This window comes from Orcinus orca, chromosome 5 (assembly GCF_937001465.1).
Source record: "Orcinus orca chromosome 5, mOrcOrc1.1, whole genome shotgun sequence".
NCBI lineage: Eukaryota > Metazoa > Chordata > Mammalia > Artiodactyla > Delphinidae > Orcinus > Orcinus orca.
The window spans coordinates 26634961-26654513 of NC_064563.1; the positions used below are offsets into that span (position 1 = coordinate 26634961).

Genomic DNA, 19553 nt, shown 5'->3' on the forward strand with positions numbered 1-19553 from the left:
ATTAAAAATTTTTTGTCTATCCTGGGCTCTACAGAAATTTATCATGCCCAGTCATCTAGTACTATACTTCTTACCTCAGAACATATATATATAAATGTGTGTATGTACATATATATACACACATACATATATATATTTATCTTTCCCCCAGTGAAATTGTAAGATCTCATAATATCACCAGTAATAAAAGGTAATTAAATATTTTTTTAGAATAAACATTTAGTTAAGAAAAACAGTATAACTGGTTTCTCCTGATTTTCTTTCCCAAGTTAGTTAAGGCCTCATTAAAAAACAAGTAAACCTGAGATACAAAGATACACTTCTTTCTAAGAAGAAGAAAATATTTCCAGGAAAGGTGAGAAAAGGACCCCACAATAACAGAATTTGTACAAATTAATGGATACTGTACTTGCAAAAAGAGAATCCAAATTCCCAGAGGTCAGCCTGTTACAAATAAAAATGCAAGAAGATACTCTGAACCTGCTGTAATATCTGCCTGGTTCCCTTAATAAGTTAAATCAAATCTTTGATATGTATTCATTTTTTTACATGCATGGGGATAATATTCCAAAATTCTCTTTCCTACTAGTCATTTAATATTATAGATTTAGTCGTCCAAATAGAAATATGCACATAATTTTAAAAAATGAATTCCTAATTTATGGAAAATAGCAGAGCCCTGATTATGTAATAGTGTGAACAGGAGAGATAAAAACCAGCATATTTTCCACTGCCACTCATTTTAACAGGACAATTTTCTAGCAAATTGTAATAACCACTCATGTAAAATTCAATGAAGGGCCATCTGTTTTATGGTTAGTGTGACCAAAGTTCCTGAGGGGAATGACGGTGAGAAAGGAGCTCAGGGTTAATAGTCTAGAGGGCTGAGATGATGTGACCAGCAATGAAAGAGAAACTGGAAATGGATGCTAGTGTTAAGGGAAAAGATATGTTCTACTTTTCGGCAACATTTGATTTCAAGTCTGGCAAAATACTTCTAAGATCTGGAGAGGTACCAAACTAGAGAAAGAGTAAGAAATTAGGTTCCTAGAGGTAACCATATTTATGGTAGTACTTAACACTCTAAAAAGGGATCTGCTCCCTGAGGATGTAAATACAGAAAGTTAAGAGCATTAGGCCAAGAACTGAGCCTTGGAAATTCCTAGAGTTGTCGGGCTAAAAGTTTAAGACCCTGTGAAAGGTAAGAATGAATACAAAGCACGAAAAAATTGCAGAATATAGTCTCATAGAATTAATGGAAGAAATGATTACCAAGCACTTCAAAAGTGAGGCTTAGATCATTGGGAAAATGAGAAAAATTACATAATGGGATACAGAGTTCCAAGAGAAAAGAAATGCTGAAGACATAATGAAGAAAGACTATTCAAGTGGTGCAGCTTTATGAACTTTACAAATGAAGCAAGTGACATCCGCTGATGAATGCCCGAAGTCCATAAAATAATTCCCTGGATACCATTTCATGAAAGTACTGCCTCTTTAATTTTAAAACATCTTGAACTTATTTCAGGCCTTGTGTTTCATTCTATAAATAGCTAGTATTTGCTGAAAGGAAGCATTCTACATATGATTGAGACATCTTATAATTAACGAAAAATTCCAGATATAATGAATGAGTGGTTCAGTTTTGTTTTCCTGTTACATGTAAATTGATACAGCCACTATGGAGAACAGTATGGAGGTTCCTTAAAAAACTAAAAATAGGGGCTTCCCTGGTGACGCAGTGGTTGAGAATCTGCCTGCTAATGCAGGGAACACAAGTTCGAGCCCTGGTCTGGGAGGATCCCACATGCCGCGGAGCAACTAGGCCCGTGAGCCACAACTACTGAGCCTGCGCGTCTGGAGCCTGTGCTCCGCAACAGGAGAGGCCGCGATAGTGAGAGGTCCGCACACTGCGATGAAGAGTGGCCCCCGCTTGCGGCAACTAGAGAAAGCCTTCTTACAGAAACGAAGACCCAACACAGCCCAAAATAAATAAATTAATTAATTAATTAAAAAAAAAAACTAAAAATAGAAATACCATACGATCCAGCAGTCCCACTACTGGGAATATACCCTGAGAAAACCATAATTCAAAAAGAGCCATACAGGGCTTCCCTGGTGGCGCAGAGGTTGAGAGTCCGCCTGCCGATGCAGGGGACACGGGTTCGTGCCCTGGTCTGGGAAGATCCCACATGCCGCGGAGCGGCTAGGCCCGTGAGCCATGGCCGCTGAGCCTGCGCTCCGCAATAGGAGAGGCCAGAACAGTGATAGGCCCGCGTAACGCAAAACAAAAAAAAAAAAAAAAGAGTCATACACAGGGAGATCAGCTCAGTGCTTTGTGACCACCTAGAGGGGTGGGATAGGGAGGGTGGGAGGGAGACGCAAGAGGGAGGAGATATGGGGATATAGGTATATGTATAGCTGATTAACTTTGTTATAGAACAGAAACTAACACACCACTGTAAAGCAGTTATACTCCAATAAAGACGTTAAAAAAAAAACAAACCTATGTGAAATTAGCTAACGAAATTTCCTGAATTCTACTCCCCTGAGAATTATGGGCATATCAAATAAAATATAAAACGTAGACAGTCCAACCACTAGAAATACTGAAAAATATGAATATATATATATAAATCTCTTGTAATAATACTAGCCACTTAATTACTTTTAATATTATGATGCCTTTCTTTTTTGTCATTCTTTCAAGAAAACAGGGCTTTTAAAAAAATCTCGAAGCCTATAAATACATACATATTCTAGGGATCTGGAGGATCCCTAGATCCCTCTGTATGAAGTCCTTTTGGAATGCGTGTGTGTGCGCGTGCGTGTGTGCATGTGTGTGCATGTGTGTTTTAAACAAATTAGATTCATATGTATATATACAATTTTGTATCCTCATTTCCATGTCACTATTACTAAAACACTAAAAACGCTATTTTTTACATTTATACATTTTACTTCATTTTATGGCTGTATCCCAATTTATTACCCCTTTGTTGAACAACTCAGTTGTTTTCTTTTTTTTTGTTCTATAAACATTGCTATGATGAGCATTTTGGCACACAACTTCTTGTCTGACTTTCTGATTATTTCATCAGGATAGATAATAAGTGAAATTATTAAGTCAAAGGACTTTTTGAAGATTATTGATATGTATTACTAAACTGTTCTAGAAAGGTTACACGAATGAACACTCCCTCTAACACTGAATGCAGTGCAATCCAATTGTTTCTTATTTTAAATTGCATTTCTTTATTGTGGGTGAAAAGTTTTTCATGTGTATATTATCCACCATTATTTCTTTTTCTGTGATTTTTTCACTCATATTGTTCACTCTCCCATTTTGCTATTACAATTTTAGTAATAGTAATCGAGCTTTAGTAATTGACTCATATGAACTATTTATACATTAAGGATATTAACCATTTGTCATTTTGTTGCAAATGTTTCCAAGTTTGTTTTTATTTGCTTTTTAATTTTGTTTATGGTGTTTATTTTTGCATACAGAAGTTTTAAATTTATATGTATCTACTGTATCAATTTTTTCCTTTGTAATTTATCACTCTAAGAGTAGATTATCACTCACTTCTATTTTCTTAAAGTTTTATTAAACATTTACCCCTTTACTTTCATTCCATTGGAATTTATTTTGGTGGATGACACATGGTGAAAATTGCTTTTTTCCCTAACAAAATAGTTAACCAGTTGTTCTGGTATCATGTTTTGGACGATCCTTTCTTTTCCTACTGAATTTAGTAAGCACCTTGTCATATATTAAGTTCTTATATTCTAGGATAGGTTTCTAGGCTACTCTATTTCATTCTATTCTTATATACCTATTAAACTATTTCAATTACTTCAGCTTTATAAGTTTTTTATATTTTCTCACAGCTCCTCCCTCAATATTCTTGGAAAATGTTCTTGATGATTTAGGCCTATTTCTTCTTCCAATGGAACTTTAGAATCACTTTATAAATCCCATCCCTCAACACACACACACACACACACACACACGCCCACATATACATAAGAGGAGACTTCTTCTAATTCTAACTGGAATTATTTTCCATCTGTAAGTTGATTTGCAAGAATTTTATGATATTTAGTCTTTCTATCCGGGAATATGGTTATATTTCCATTTATTCCACTAGAGATAGTTATTAAGTCATATGACTGCAGGTTGATTTCATAGTAGCCATATTGATAAGTTATAACAATTTGAGCCCATTAATTTGTATTTTATATTTAAATTATACACATCATTTATTTTATTTTATTATTATTATTTTTTTTTTGGCTGTGCTACACAGCTTACAGGATCTCAGTACCCCAACCAGGGACTGAATCCAGGCCATGGCAGTGAAAACCCAGAATCCTAACCACTGTGCCACCAGGGAACTCCCATATACACATCATTTTAAATGAAAGGATAAAGTTAAATGAAAGATTCCATATATGTGCATTAGCATACAGTATTTGTTTTCCTCCTTCTGACTTACTTCACTCTGTATGACAGACTCTAGGTCCATCCACCTAATTACAAATAACTCAATTTTGTTCCTTTTTATGGCTGAGTAATATTCCATTGTATATATGTACCACATCTTCTTTATCCATTCATTTGTCGATGGACACTTAGGTTGCTTCCATGTCCTGGCTATTATAAATAGAGCTGCAATGAACACTGTGGTACATGTGTCTTTTTGAATTATGGTTTTCTCAGGGTATATGCCCAGTAGTGGGATTGCTGGGTCATATGGTAGTTCTATTTTTAGTTTTATAAGGAACCTCCATACTGTTCTCCATAGTGGCTGTATCAATTTACACTCTCACCAACAGTGCAGAAGCGTTCCCTTTTCTCCATATCCTCTCCAGTCAGTACTGATGAACCTAGTGGCAGGGCAGGAATAAAGACGCAGACGGAGAGAAAGGACTCGAGGACACAGTGGGGGAAGGGTAAGCTGCGGTGAAGTGAGAGAATGGCATGGACATATATACACTCCCAAATGTAAAACAGATAGCTGGTGGGAAGCAGCCGCATAGCACAGGGAGATCAGCTCGGTGCTTTGTGATGACCTAGAGGGGTGGGATAGGAAGAGTGGGAAAGAGGCTCAAGCAGGAGGGGATATGGGGATATATGTATACATATAGCTGATTCACTTTGTTGTACAGCAGAAACTAACACAACATTGTAAATCAATTATACTCCAATAAAGATATTTTAAAATAAATAATCTACTTCGTAAAAAAAAGTTAAATGAAAGTATAACAATTTTAAAGTCCTACATACTTTTACTTTATAAAGCAAATGAACCTGATATAGAAGGTAGAAAGGAAAAGTTGACTATTAAACCGGCAATTCAACAGAACAAGCAGGTACACCAAGGACACCACAGATCCCTTATATGAGGAAGGAGAATATTGGAGACAAGTACTTCCTTTACCATTCATCTGCCAGCTATTCTCCCACCAACTGTAATCAAGTCACTCTCCTGCTCAAAAACGTTTCACGGCTTCCCAGTGCTTGCAGTTTAAAACCCAAACTCTTTAATCTGACATTCAAGACTCTCAACATCTGGCTTCAATTCAAATTTTTGGCATTCACACTCACTTCTTACCTATCAGAAACCTCTGCTATAGCCAAACTATTCTTCTTAATCGTCAGCCCCCTCTCCAGTCTCCTTCTGCCAAAATTCTATCCATTTCTCAGAGTATAACTCAAAACTACCTCCTGCATGAAGCCTCTGATAAGTGCAGCCTGTGGCTTTTTCTTTCTTAAAACTGATAATATTCACTTTTGCATACACTGTGCTGTAATGTAGTTATTTGCACACATATCTAATTTCTTTAGGGTTTCCTAAGGACCGACTCCATGCCTTTTACTATCTTATATCCTGGCATTGCACTGTACAGGTCATAGTTAATCGATAAATATTTGTTGAAAAATATTAACAAATAACCAGTAAAGATCGTCAAGTTCTGGTGATTATAAAATAGGAATTCATTTATGATACATCTCCAAGAACATTAAGTATTACAACTTGCTAAAGATAAAAACAGTTATATTAAGTATCTGACTGGGGGGGACTGCCTTCATCTTTCCAAACATTAAAGCTCACTTGTAAAAAGTCTATTAAGCTTAACACATTTTGGGTTGAATCTGTGGGGACAGACCACACTTTACTAAGCTTTATAAAACTCTAAATCCTCTGTTTTCTATCTGAACAATAAGAAAATATCCATGGTCATTATTTCATTCACCTTCTTCATGTTCCCTCCAAGAGCAGGATACGGAGGTTTGTTGACATGGCTCCAATCGACTGGCACGCGGATCATTTCGTAGAGCTGAAAGATGACTAAAGCATCTGCGAGGTCACTAAGACAGGAGGAAAAGAAAATGAAGGAGAAGGAAATGTTGGTACTACCTGATTCTATTAAGCGCACTGGAGATGGGCTTATATCTATAAAAATACAACAGGGTCATTTAATGCTCAGAGAATGGCAGGCAGAACAGATAATTTGACCCAAAAATTCTAATCTAGGAATCTGTCCAAATTTTTTTTCATAAATGTTTACAAAGATATATGTACAAGGATATTCACTCCCAGAGTATTTATTAATTTGCAAACAATCTAAAGGCCTGGCAGTAGGGGCTGTTGAATAAATTATCCATACCATGGACTCCTGGGTCACCATAAGACACAATAAGGTAGATGTCTAGGTACTAACATGAAAAGCTTTACACAACATATTACGTTTAAAAAAGAGGCAGAACACTGCGTACAGTTTATTATCTATTAAAAATATTTTCAAAATTAGTAGTATTTAAATACCTCTGTGTGATATGGACTGTTAATAGCAATTACCTCTGGTCAGGAAAAAAAGGAATATGGGAGGAGTAAAAAGGGATTATCATATTTTATTTTGTTCTACTTAACGTACATACTTCCTGAAGCTTGTGCAGTGAGAATGAGTTCATCTATTACTTATGCAGTATGGTTTTTAAAACTTTAAAAAATAATTATATAAAAATCACAATAGCTACTCAGTAGGAAGCTGTTCATGTTAAATAGCGAGCATTAACAGGAAGGAATTTATGAGCAAGTAGGAGTTATTGAAGTAAAAATACTACTACTCTGTATTCAGAAAAACACATTCTTCCGAGGTGCGCAGAGTATGTCTATTGAGTCTGTTTTCAATTCTGTATGCTAAGGACATAATGCAACAGTGATTGATTTTCTGTAATTGCTAGCTCTGTGATTAATTACCTGACTTTTCTCCCTCAACAACTTGTTCATTGAGTTATGTTTTGCTAAGGTTCATATTGAAGTTACTTTGCATCTCTGAGCACACACCATATGGCCGTGAAGGGGGCTGGGCCCTGTGCTGAGTGAAGGAGGGAGAAAGTCCTCCTTTGATGAAGGTAATCAAGAGCTAAGTTATCTATCAGCACATGGAGAACTTTGTATGAAAAATAAATCACTGAAGTAGTTGTATAGGTTCTGAAATCTCACCTATTTCATGATTTTTTTCTTTTTTACTCTAAAGGAATTCATTCTTATTTCTATGTAGTATGGTTTATTACTCATGTCTTGCAAATAGGGAAGCTGATGCCCAGAGAGTTAAAATGATTTCCAGAGAATTTAAGATGTGTTCCAGAACCAACTTGTCATAGAAAAATTCTAGGACTAGTAGTTCTTAAAATATATTTAATAACCTGTTGAGAGGAGAGACTTTTCAGTTAAAATCAATCTAAATTTTTATTTTGCTTTGGTCTGGGTTTGGTGTAAGTAGGTGGGGAGCTAAAATCACTTAGAGGTGGGTTTAGAAATATGAGCCAGACACAAATTCATGGACACACAGCTCTGGTGCCAACTAGACCTCTGGTTATTGTTTTTCTATATCCCGATGGTTCTTTTTAAGGTTATGTTATTTTTGAGAATTTTCTGAATTCCCTTTCCCCCTCCAAAAATTACATACACCCAGAAGCCCTGTGCTAAGCAGTTCAGGATCTAAATAACGAAAAATAATCTTTAGCTAAAAAAATTTGGTCAATTCTTCTCCACTGTCAACCACAGAGAACTCTAGTGTTCCTGACATTTATGAAGTTACCATGAAGTTTCAACAAAGCCTAATGCCCCAGTTTTAAATTTATTTCTTAATTTAAAAAGAAAATACACGCTCATTGTAAAAAAAAAAAAAACAAAAACCCATATTTAAGTTACTAAGTTTGAAAATAAAAGTGTCCTTACTACCCTACCCTCCTCTCTAGGTTGCATACAGTTTGGTATTCATCCCCCCAGATTTTTAAAAAATTCATATACACATATGTATATACTCAATTTTTAAATAATAATATCACGGTAGTCCTATTATTAGTTTCTCTCAATTATATATTATAGACATTCTTTCAAATGAGTCCATAAAGATCTAACCCCTTTTTACCTTCAGCATTTGAGTCCTTTACTGCCCTGCTACTATAACAGCAGTTTCAGTCTAAATATGTATATCTCGTCATCTAGCTAGGATTTACACACTCCTATTAAAGACTTTATTCAATTAAGTCTGTCACATCAACGCTAGTTACCAGAATCAGGCAATACCGGTTTTAAAGACTATTTTGAATATACACCAAGAAATAACTGCACCATAAATCTCAGTTACCCAGTGAACGTGGTCTTTTGTGGCATTAATCTTCAGTTCATATTTTAAATAATAATGAGTTTCCTTGGTGTGTAAATTATTAATAGGTTTAGTTAATTAGACCTTTTTCCTAAAAAATATACAATTAGCTGAAGTTGAGTTCTTTTGCATTTTTAAGGCATGCTGGTAGATCTTATTATAAAGAGAGAAGGAAGGTTTCCTCTCATCTACACCTAGAAAGACACATTGTTAGCACTACCAGAGAGCCCAGGAAATGATTCAATAAAAAATATTTTCTTAGTCCAACCAATGTTAATAACATGTCGTCATTTTTAAACAAGAAAGAACAAAATAAACAAGTACTCAGGGAAACCAAGTTATTTCTCCAAATTAGAAAAAATATACTGAACAAATTACGGGACAGTTGAAGTTTTGGGCAAAAATAAATAGAAAGCATGTGAATTATAATGAAAAATACTGATAAAATGGTAAGAGCAATTTATAAAATATTACTGTTCTTCTAATCTGTTAAAGTTGAAATAATTTATTATTTCCCTGATTAGTAATTATTAAAAAGCAAGATGAACTGATTATCTTTACTAAATTGGTTATTTATATCATCACAAATTATAACTAATATTATCATAATCTTATCTTTTCAAATAATACTTTTCTTTCAAAATCTAGTGTATTGCCAATCCCCAGCATTCTGAAACTCTAAATGTTGGCTAAAATTCTTGAGATTTTTAGAAAATGTTCTCATGTAAACATACCTACAATTTGAAACTAGAAAAGTTGGACCCTGGCCATAAAGCTGCATCACATAAAATATTTACCTGTACAAATGATTAATGTATGGGTTGACTCCCAAGGAATTCATCCAGTTCCGAAATGTCCTCTCTTCCTTGCTTTCTCCTAGAGTAGACACAAGTTCACACTGATGATTCAGGACAAAAGAAATCAAGAACTATATTTTAAACCATTCTGGCAGGTACAAACTGGCCATACATACTTTGCCATGGTTCCTACGATACTACAATCTTTTTAGGGAGAAAAAATCTCTTACTGCCAAAGTCCTTGTTTTCCCTGTCTAGAAAGCCTCCATTTGCTTTCTAAATGTCTCCATCTAGAATCCCTTACTTGATGTCTGTGAATTACTGAGCCATGGGTTTCTCTGTTCAGAAAAGTAACAGATAAACTTATGTGGTCCTATCTGTAGTTAATGATTACATGCAAAAGGGATTGGCTAAAAATTAATAAAGCAGCCTTTCAGGGTAGCATTAGCACATTAAACAAAAATAGAAAAGCTGTACCTTCCCCAATGCAGTATCTCTAAATTTGTACAGATTATGGTTTTACACAGGAAAAGTGTCTGAGCACACAAACCTGCATTTTAATCAAACAGCAATGAAGGGGAGAGGTAATATGAAAATAAGCAACGAGGGGCTATAACTATTTTACAGGCTTCCTGAGTTATTTTAGATTGTCCCTACTGAAAATATATAAGGGACACAGCCCCCATTCAGAGTGCGAAGACAAAGACACATTTCATCATGGTAAGTCACTAGACCTCAAAGATCACCTCAAGAACAAACTCCTGCAGGCACTATTATTGAACCTGTGATTACCTACGCTCCCTGAGCAGTCCCTTCATAGCAGTGCTTACCCCATCCATAAGGGAAATGTGGACTCTGGTGTGCCACAAAGTGGGCAGAGAGAGATGGGGGCTCGTTTTGCCACGTCTGCTTTCTGGTCATCCCCTGGATTGCAGATTGTCCTAAGTGACCATCTATAAATATTACTGTTTGTTTTTCAGCCAAGTTAGGAGACAATGGAATGGCCTTGCCTACACCTCATCACCAGACTCTTGAAAATTTGAAACATTTACACTTCTCACCCCTTCTAAGCCATGGGCAAGTCCAGATCGCCATCTGGACTTTGGCTCACGTGGGATCCCCAGGACAATTTGGCACATTTAACCACCTGAGCTCCAGGGGCCCAGTCCCTATGCAGTCATCCCTGCAGTCATCTTCAGACTGAGTGCCACACACAGTGTATACCTGCACACCCAGAACAGAAATCCAAACCTTGTAAAATCTAAAAGATTCTGTTTTTTTGTGCCGACTGGTCAGGAAATAATCTGCCCCCTGCATTTTCATGTGGTTTTCAATACCATTACCTAAAGGCTTTCCCAGAATCTGTTTTAATTCTTGCTCTATTCAATTACATAGCCATATAATTTCTTGCTTAAATTTTGTTCCCTCTGGTCTGTAAAAGGTAACTGATCAGTCTGTTGTATCTGCCACTGCCATTTTATAATATATAACTGATATGAGAACCTTTTTAAAAAGAACGAAGTTAAACTAAATACTCCTAGAACCCACGCTTGCCTTGTTTTAGGAGTTATTAAATAGGTTCAAATTAACTATCTGAACTTTCCTGGAAGTGACATAAATATAACCATACTATGATCAACAGCTTGATGCATGTGACTTGGGTTCACCTTTTAGGTGTTTCTCTTTTACATTCTATGATTTTGCTATGTATATAAATTTTTTTCTGGTAATTAGAGAATTTTTACATTATTTCCATCTAGGAAAATCCAAATTATGTTTTAAGATTACAAACATCGATCGTGTATAACAATCATTTAATTTTTACTTAAAGTAATATGCAATTTCTGCTGAACCTGATGATAAAAGACATTAAAGTTGTATTTTGACTGAGTTCTGAAACTATTACAAACTTCAGTGTTTCCTGTTTCTTCCTATTGTTCTAAACTAATTATATCATTATTTTAATTTTTGATACCTGGAAAGTAAAACAGATTTTACAAGTGAGCATTTGTTTATCTAATACCATTTCAAATTGTCTTGGTAAATAAATGCTAAAAGCCAGAAGCACTATGCATTTGCGCAAGAGCCATGGTAAAGCATTACAAAAACATATGTATTCCGGACTGGAAATGTTGTCTGGATTTCAGACAACTGAAGCCATCTTAGAAGTAAAATCTTAATTGCTGACATAAAAGAGAGAAAGAACTATAAAACATTCTTTTCACGTTCAGGGCCAAACTGATACTGCAATTGATAAAAGTTTCAGAGAAAATAACAAATATATTAAAAGTAGGCTACTAAGAGGAAAGAAAAGGAACATATATTGAACACTCACTACATGTGCTAAGTGATGTATTAAGTGTTTTCCTCTTCCTGACCTGAACATTATTGAGCACATACTGTATGCTAAACTCATTCATTCATGAAAGGTCATTTTAACTTGCTCTGAAATTCTTCAAAATAAGTATTATTAGTCCTGTTTTATATATGAGAAAACCAAGGCTCACAAAGATCACTCAGTTATTAAATGGTGGTGCCGTGATTTGGACAAAGTCTAATTCCATGGTCTCTGTATTTTCTATCACCACAAATGAATTCTGAGATTGTCTATATGTAGCCCACATATTTGGGTCAATTTAATATAAAGATTTAATATTTAACTGGGCTTTTAATTTTCTTTAATTCCATACAGATAAAATTCTTTGCCAATGAGGACATACTAATATATGAATATGGGATGTGATACGGTCAAGCTTCAAATTTCATAAGGCTCTACGAAAACAAATGTACAGAGGAAAAAATTCCAATGACAGTCAAAGTCAAATTCATTTTTGGCAGATGTATCAGGACATACATATGTTCTAAATAAAGATGACTGATAAATATTTCCCAAAGTATCTTTTTACATAAATAAAGTAAATACTAATGGAAATATTTAGCAATCCTATTCACACTGAAAAATTCCAAAAGCATGCTGAACACTAGCAAAAGAATTCAAACGTGACAAATAGGAGAGCGAGCAAGTTGGAAAAGGTATCTAGCAAGAGTTCAGTGACTATAAAAAGCAGATCATTTTTAATATGCCACTCTAAACAATGCCTTCGACTGTAAGACACAGAGGAATTTTGAAATTTCCCAGACCGAAAAAAACACAGCAGTTTCCCTTTTTAATTTTTTAAAAGTTCTAATCCCTCGCCCTAAATTTCTCTGCTGAAAAATCAACATTTTTTAACCTATCTTACCTCTCAGTTACATATCTATGTAGAGAACACAATCTTTATTTTAGTGAACTTCTGAAAGAGTGAATTAATCATATTCCTCAAAGAACATATTTGTTAAATCTGAAACTTCTTTCATTAATCAAAAAGCTGTAATCATAAAGTGACCAGGACCTTGGAACTCTGGTTGTGGCAGTCAAAGAGAAAAAGATGATGAAGCTGATTTCTCACTCTGTCTTACTGGGGAAGAAGGGAAGAAGGTGGGTGATGTGGGAGAATGAACACTGCAGTATCAAGTTCTCCCCACCAGGAAGAATCCCCACCTGAGGACCAGCTTCTCCAAACCAGGGCGACCATGAAGACTATTTTAGGAGTGGCCCTAACCTCTGACAACTGCCACCACTGCTGCCACTGTTTTTACTCTTAGTTCTGGTACTAATGTGGGTTTTAGTATGCATGTGAGTGAGTGTGAGGTTGGCAGAAGAAAAGGAGAGAGGCTGAAACAGATAAGGAGAAAGAACTAGACACCGAGAATGTTTTTGTCATTATGATGATTCATATATTGTAAGCTTCAATGACATTTAGTAAATGTAATGTAGCTAAGTAATACAAAATGATCTATGTTATAGAATCTAAACAGATCCTGCCAAAGATTACTTGAGATAAAAACCCGCATAGCACAGGGAGATCAGCTCAGTGCTTTGTGACCACCTAGAGGGGTGGGGTGGGATAGGGAGGGTGGGAGAGAGGGAGACGCAAGAGGGAAGAGATATGGGAACATATGTATATGTATAACTGATTCACTTTGTTATACAGCAGAAACTAACACACCATTGTAAAGCAATTATACTCCAATAAAGATGTTAAAAAAAAAAGAATAAACTTTTAACTTAAAAAAAAAGATAAGTTTGTTTATTCACAGCAGAGGGATAAAGGCTTTACATCAAATCATGAAATCAGTTGTCAAAACTGATTTCTAATGTGTTAACAACTACACTATTCCATCATTATAGAAGGCAAATTAGGTGGAGAGTTTACATAATCAAGTCTTGCTCTGCTATCCTAATCAGGTTTCATTTGTTTCTTGCTTGTCATCATTCATTCTTTAGGCATATTAAGACAGAAAAAAAACCACAACATGAACAATGCAAAAAATAAATATCAACCCAGACAGAAAGAATAAATGGTACTAATAAAAAGAACATTCAGAATGAATATATTTATAGAGTAGAGAAAAGTACTAAATACAGTACCTACATTAGGAGGGGTCAAATCTGCATTTCATGAAGCAAAACAGGAAAGTATTATAAATTATGAGACAGATAACAATAGCCCACACACAAGACAAGTAATGAATATTGTAAATTTTTTCATGTACACTAAACACATTAAAAAGAGAACAATACTGGAGTCAAACTGTAGCTTTCAAAGGAGAAAAAAGCTACAAATAATTATTTTTTCCAATAGCTATAATTCATTGTCTATATTGGTGGTGTAATTATGTTATGTGGTCATTTAAGAGAACGTTTTAAATGTATGATGGTTTTCACTAAACTCTTATGGAGAAATGACAGACATGTAAAATCTACCTCAGCATTCTCTTTTAACCAAAATGAAAAACGACTTTAAGTTGAACTTGTTAATGAATGCACATGCCTACACACAGTAAATTTCATCTCCCACCACAATCCCCTACCTCTGACAGTGAAGTAGGACAATACCACAAAAAGATACACACAGTGAATCAATTAAAGACAGAGAGAGCATACCTTCCAACAAATTCATATCGATGTCATTATTATCAGGCTTGTGTAGGCTTGGGTATGTGTTAAACAGATTAGCTACAAAAGCTAAATTAAGTTTAGGATTGCCTGAAACCACATCTGCAGGAGTAACAAACTGTCTGCAGCCCAGTTTATCTGCTTCCTGAAGCATGAATTCAGCACGCTTCAAGTCATTTTCCTCCTAAACAATGAAATAAAACAAAAATGTTCAAGATTAAACTTTTTACTGGCATAATTTTTAATTCATATACATATTAATAAGCAACTACTTTTCTGGAAATATATCAAATAATGGCTCAAAATAGGGTCAGAATGTGCAGGAATTCCAAATTAACTTCCCCATTTCTTTTAAATCGGTAAGAACAAGTCTCTGAGTTTTCTTGCTGGGATCAGTGGAATATTTCACCCTCATTGCTGAAGTACTCAACAAAACTCTCAAACATTGTATCAGTAAGCTTCTACTGGCTGAATTATAGGTAACTTGCTCAAGGCCATATACTAGAATGCTTTCTGGCTAAGAGGCTTAGCTATCTCACCCTTTCTACTCTGGTATTTCCAGTAGACTCTTTTCTCAATGAAAAACAAGCTGGGATACATATAAAAAATATTAAAGTCAGTAGGAACAGCACTTTTCACAACTGCAAAACCCTGGAAACAAACCAAATGCTTACCAACAGGAGAGCAGATGAAAACTGTGAAACTGTGTTATATTCACACAATGACATGTAACAATATGAGTGACTCATTAATATGTTCAAAATAAGTACAGAAATTTAAGTATATGATAAACTTTATATGAAGTTAAAAAGTAAAATAAATTTTGTAGAAAACAAACTTATGGTTACCAGGGGATAAGTAGGGGAGGGATAAATTGGGAGATTGGGATTGACATATACACACTACTATATATAAAATAGATAAGTAATAAGGACCTACTGTGTAGCACAGGGAACTCTACTCAATACTCTCTAATGGCCTATATGGGAAAAGAATCTTAAAAAAGAGTGGATATATGTATAACTGATCCACTTTGCGGTACACCTGAAACTAACACAACATTGTAAATCAACTATACTCCAATAAAAAAAATTTTTTAAGTAAAATAAATTTAATTTTTTAAGAAATACATTTGGTTGAAAGAAAACTATAGCAAAAGAAAGGCAAAAAACGATGAACATAAGATTCAAGATGGTGATTACCACATTAAGGGGACGCAGAGAGATGGCATAGGGAAGAACTACACAGCTAAATGTAAACTGATGTCAAAGTCTTAGCTTTCTTGTTGGATTGAGGGTTTGTATGAGCTTGTTACAATTTCAATACAGACAAACAACTACCAGACAAAAATAAATAAAAAGAGGGACATGCCTGGACCCACGATGAGAGTATATCATGACCAAGGATTATGACTTATCTAATTCTGTGCACCAGAGTTGTAAATAAAATGTAATTGAAATCAGAGAAAGCAATAGGTTCAATGCTATTAAACAGCAATAAAAAGCTCCTCAGGCAGACGTGAACAGATCACAATATGTGGACCTTACTTAGATCTTAATTCAGATAAATTATAAAAAGAAAACCTGACATTTATGAGGCAACAGGAAATGTCAACACTGACTAGTTATTTTGATATTACAGATTATTGTTAATTTTTTAGTTATGTAAGGTATTATGGTTATATTTTTAAAGGGTCTTTATCTTTTAGAAGTACATATTGATGAAATGATACCATGTCTAGGATTTGCTTCAAAATAATATGAAAGAGGAAGCAAATAGGTAGGTGATAAATGAAGAAACAAGACTGACCATGAGTTGATAGTTGTTGAACTTGGGGGATGAACACATGGTAGTTCAGTATATTAAGTTTGCCCACTTTTGAGTAGGTTTGAAACTTTCTGTAAGTTTTTTTAACTTCCTAATTTTTGTACTCAAGCTAATTTGTAAATTTTGCAATACTGATTTTTAGATTTTATAATAATGTAAAATATAATTAATTAGTGATGACTCAAGTTGCCTTTAAAACTAAATATTCTGGATATTACACTTTAAGTACTTAATAGATTTTCATACAAACTATAATCTGACCATACTTTAAGGTTTCGATAGAACCATCCCTGGTACTTAGAACTTATGCTAAAAGAATGGGCTTCCTATAAAATGTGTTAGATGGGTCAGGATTTGTATCAGTTCTTCCTACACCATAAATACTAGGAATTGCCATTTTTTATTTTGTGTATTGTCAAATATAAGTTGGAAGAACTTATAATCAATTGCTTAGAAATCTAATAACAGCTTGTTGCTCCCTTTCCTTGTGCACAGCAGCAAAAGCACCCTGGTGTGTTCCAGTGATGTTGCACCAGGGAAATGTGAGTGTAGGGTTGATTCCACACATACTCAAGGTCAGAATTCTGCAATTCCCCTTCCTCACTCATGAAAGCCAGATGGCTTAGCATGGAAATTTAGAGCCTAGGGCATGAAAAATAACTTCTGAAAAGCAAAGAGCCAAGGTTTAATGAAGGGCTGAGGACGCCACCAGGGAATGCTGCCTGAAGCGAACTGTACTCTAAATATGACTGTACTCGCTAGTCAAATTCATAGAGACGCAAAGTAGCATAGTGGTTACCAGGAGCTTGGGAGAGAGGGGAATGGGGAGTTATTGTTTAATGGATACAGACTTCACTATGTGATGAGGAAAAATTTTTGGAGAGGGGTACTGGTGATGGTTGCATGTACTGCAAATGTAACGCCACTGAGCTGTACACGTAAAATTGTCATTTTTATGCTATGCATATTTTATCAAAATTTTTTAAAATTTTAATTAAAAACTATACTCACATTAAATCCTGAAAGGTCAATGGCAATGGCAGGTCCATCATCCCGGTCACCTTTAGGTGCAATCTGATTAAGCAGATGAAAATAGGCTCTTGAATCCTTTAAGGAAGGAAACAAAACAGAATTTTTCAAATGAATAAAATCATCATTGGATTTACGGGGAAAAGTACTCAAATTGAAGCAACTGTCCTCATCTCAAAGAATGGAATAATAACTTAGTAACCTTTACTTATTGCTTACAGGATCCTGAATGCACTATGCTGTTTCACCCTTGAGAGCTTCTAGCAACACTGTTTCCTAAACCTGGAAGGCCCTTCCTCACCTCTTTCATTTGTTTACACTCCTAAGGATCAGCATCAGTTAAGATTAGGGCCAAGTTTCCTTGACAAGTCTCTTCCAGTGGGGAGGGAAGTGTTTCAAGCTACTTTGGTTCAGAGACACACCTGAAGACCCCCTTTTGTCTACTGATTCCCTATGCCCTCTGATACTTTGGTTTCCTCTTAGCTGGTTATTGAGAAAGTGGAAGTAAGTATTAAACTGGACAAGCCCACAAGGGCCTCTAGTCTAGCAACAGATGTAATTCTCAGTCCAAATTAACAGACTGACATTCTCATTATAATCTAATCTATCCGTGGCATACAAAAAGGGAAATGATACTTTAATCTGCTAATGCTAGCATCTCTTTCCTCTCACAACCAGTTGTATTTCTTTTTAAAAGCCAATAAACCAGTTTTTTGTTTTTTTTTTTAGTAAAAGATTTTGTGATTATAAGTGGGGGATCCACCTCACACAGAGAAATGCAAAAATTTCATTTTCTACACTGTGTGCTTGTGAATTAAACTTCAATTCAAATTTAAGTCTGTGATTGAAGTTCTTTTTTGTCTTTGTTTAAAAAATCACAGCCATAACACACACACACATACAAATTAGTCTGAACTCCTTTTGTTCCTGACATGCATCTACATCCTTTTTGTATGTCGCAAATTTGAACATTAAAATATGAACCTTAATGTCCTGGCTGAAGTTGCTGATGGTACGCCATCCTGCATTGGTCAGATGGTAGTTCACCCAACGCAGCAGTAATTCCTCTGGAGAAAGCTTCATCAACTCTTCTAGATCCTCACCTTCATTTAGCAATGCAATCAGGGCTGAAAGGAAAACAATGAAATATAAATTTTTCCCACAGTAAGTATATATCAATGAAAAGTAAATATTTTTGATGACCTTACCTTCATTTCTGGAAATCTCAATATCAGCAAAAAGACCAACTTTGATGATCTGCCAGAGAAGTCCCAAGACCAAGTGAGGTTTTCCTTCTTTGAGATCCTGTGCACCAATGTTGACCACTGTACAACCAATGGCTGAGGCAGAATTCAGGGCTAGGTTTAAATTTTCCTGAATCGCCACAAAGAAAAATACACGTGAGAAAGTACTTTCTAAACTCTTATCAACAAGTTGTGAAGGTAAATAAGACACAATGGATGGTGAAACTTCCCATTTTTTTTAACATAAGTAGTACTTATATCACCTCTATATGCCAATGACTTTCAAAGCCATATCTCCAGGCCACACTTCCTCCCAGCACCCACTCTAAGCTCTACACCTGTATACATATTTGGTTATGTCTACCTGGATGTTTCACAAGTATCTCAAACTCAACATGTCCATAATTGAAGCAATTTTCTAGCCATGCTTCCCTAGTCTTCCTCTAATCCTCTGTCAAAACTGGCTTTTCCTTTATTTCCTGTCTTGGTTGACAGGACCAACCTTCATTCTTGCTTCTTTCTTCCTAAGTCAGAAACCTGAGCAGAATCCTTGTTCTTCTTGCCTCCAACATCCTGTGACCAATTTCTGTCAATTCCACCTTCTAAGTACCTCTGGAAACTGTCAGTACCTTTCTTCAAGTTTCTTAATTCCTTCCTAACACCCATGCTCAGACTTACTCTCTAAAACCCACCTTCCATAGTACCCTGCTGTTGGTAACCTTATTAAAATATGGACCCGATGGCATTCCCTAGCTTTGAAACCCTACAAATGTTCCCCATCATTCCCACTATCTCCTCTCACTCACTCTGTTCCAGCTCTATAGGGCCTTTGAACTTGCTATTCCCTCTGCCTGGAACACACTTCCCTCAAATATCCACAATTCCTTTACACTGCTCAAATGCACCTAATGGCTTTCCCAATTGTCCTACACAAGATAGCAAGCATCACCACAGCCTTTGCTCACACTCATC

The 19553-nt window shown here is 35.5% G+C and overlaps 1 protein-coding gene across 1 annotated transcript in view; it reads right to left on the minus strand.

The window, feature by feature from the left end:
- Positions 1-19553, minus strand: part of PLS1 (plastin 1) — a 104508-nt gene that overhangs the window by 9537 nt on the left and 75418 nt on the right. The window contains exons 7-12 of the mRNA XM_012536142.2: positions 18546-18711; positions 18322-18464; positions 17320-17415; positions 14470-14665; positions 9483-9561; positions 6265-6379 (exon numbers count right to left, since the gene is read on the minus strand). Coding sequence (XP_012391596.1) covers positions 6265-6379; positions 9483-9561; positions 14470-14665; positions 17320-17415; positions 18322-18464; positions 18546-18711 — 795 coding nt within the window. The remainder of the gene's footprint in view (positions 1-6264; positions 6380-9482; positions 9562-14469; positions 14666-17319; positions 17416-18321; positions 18465-18545; positions 18712-19553) is intronic.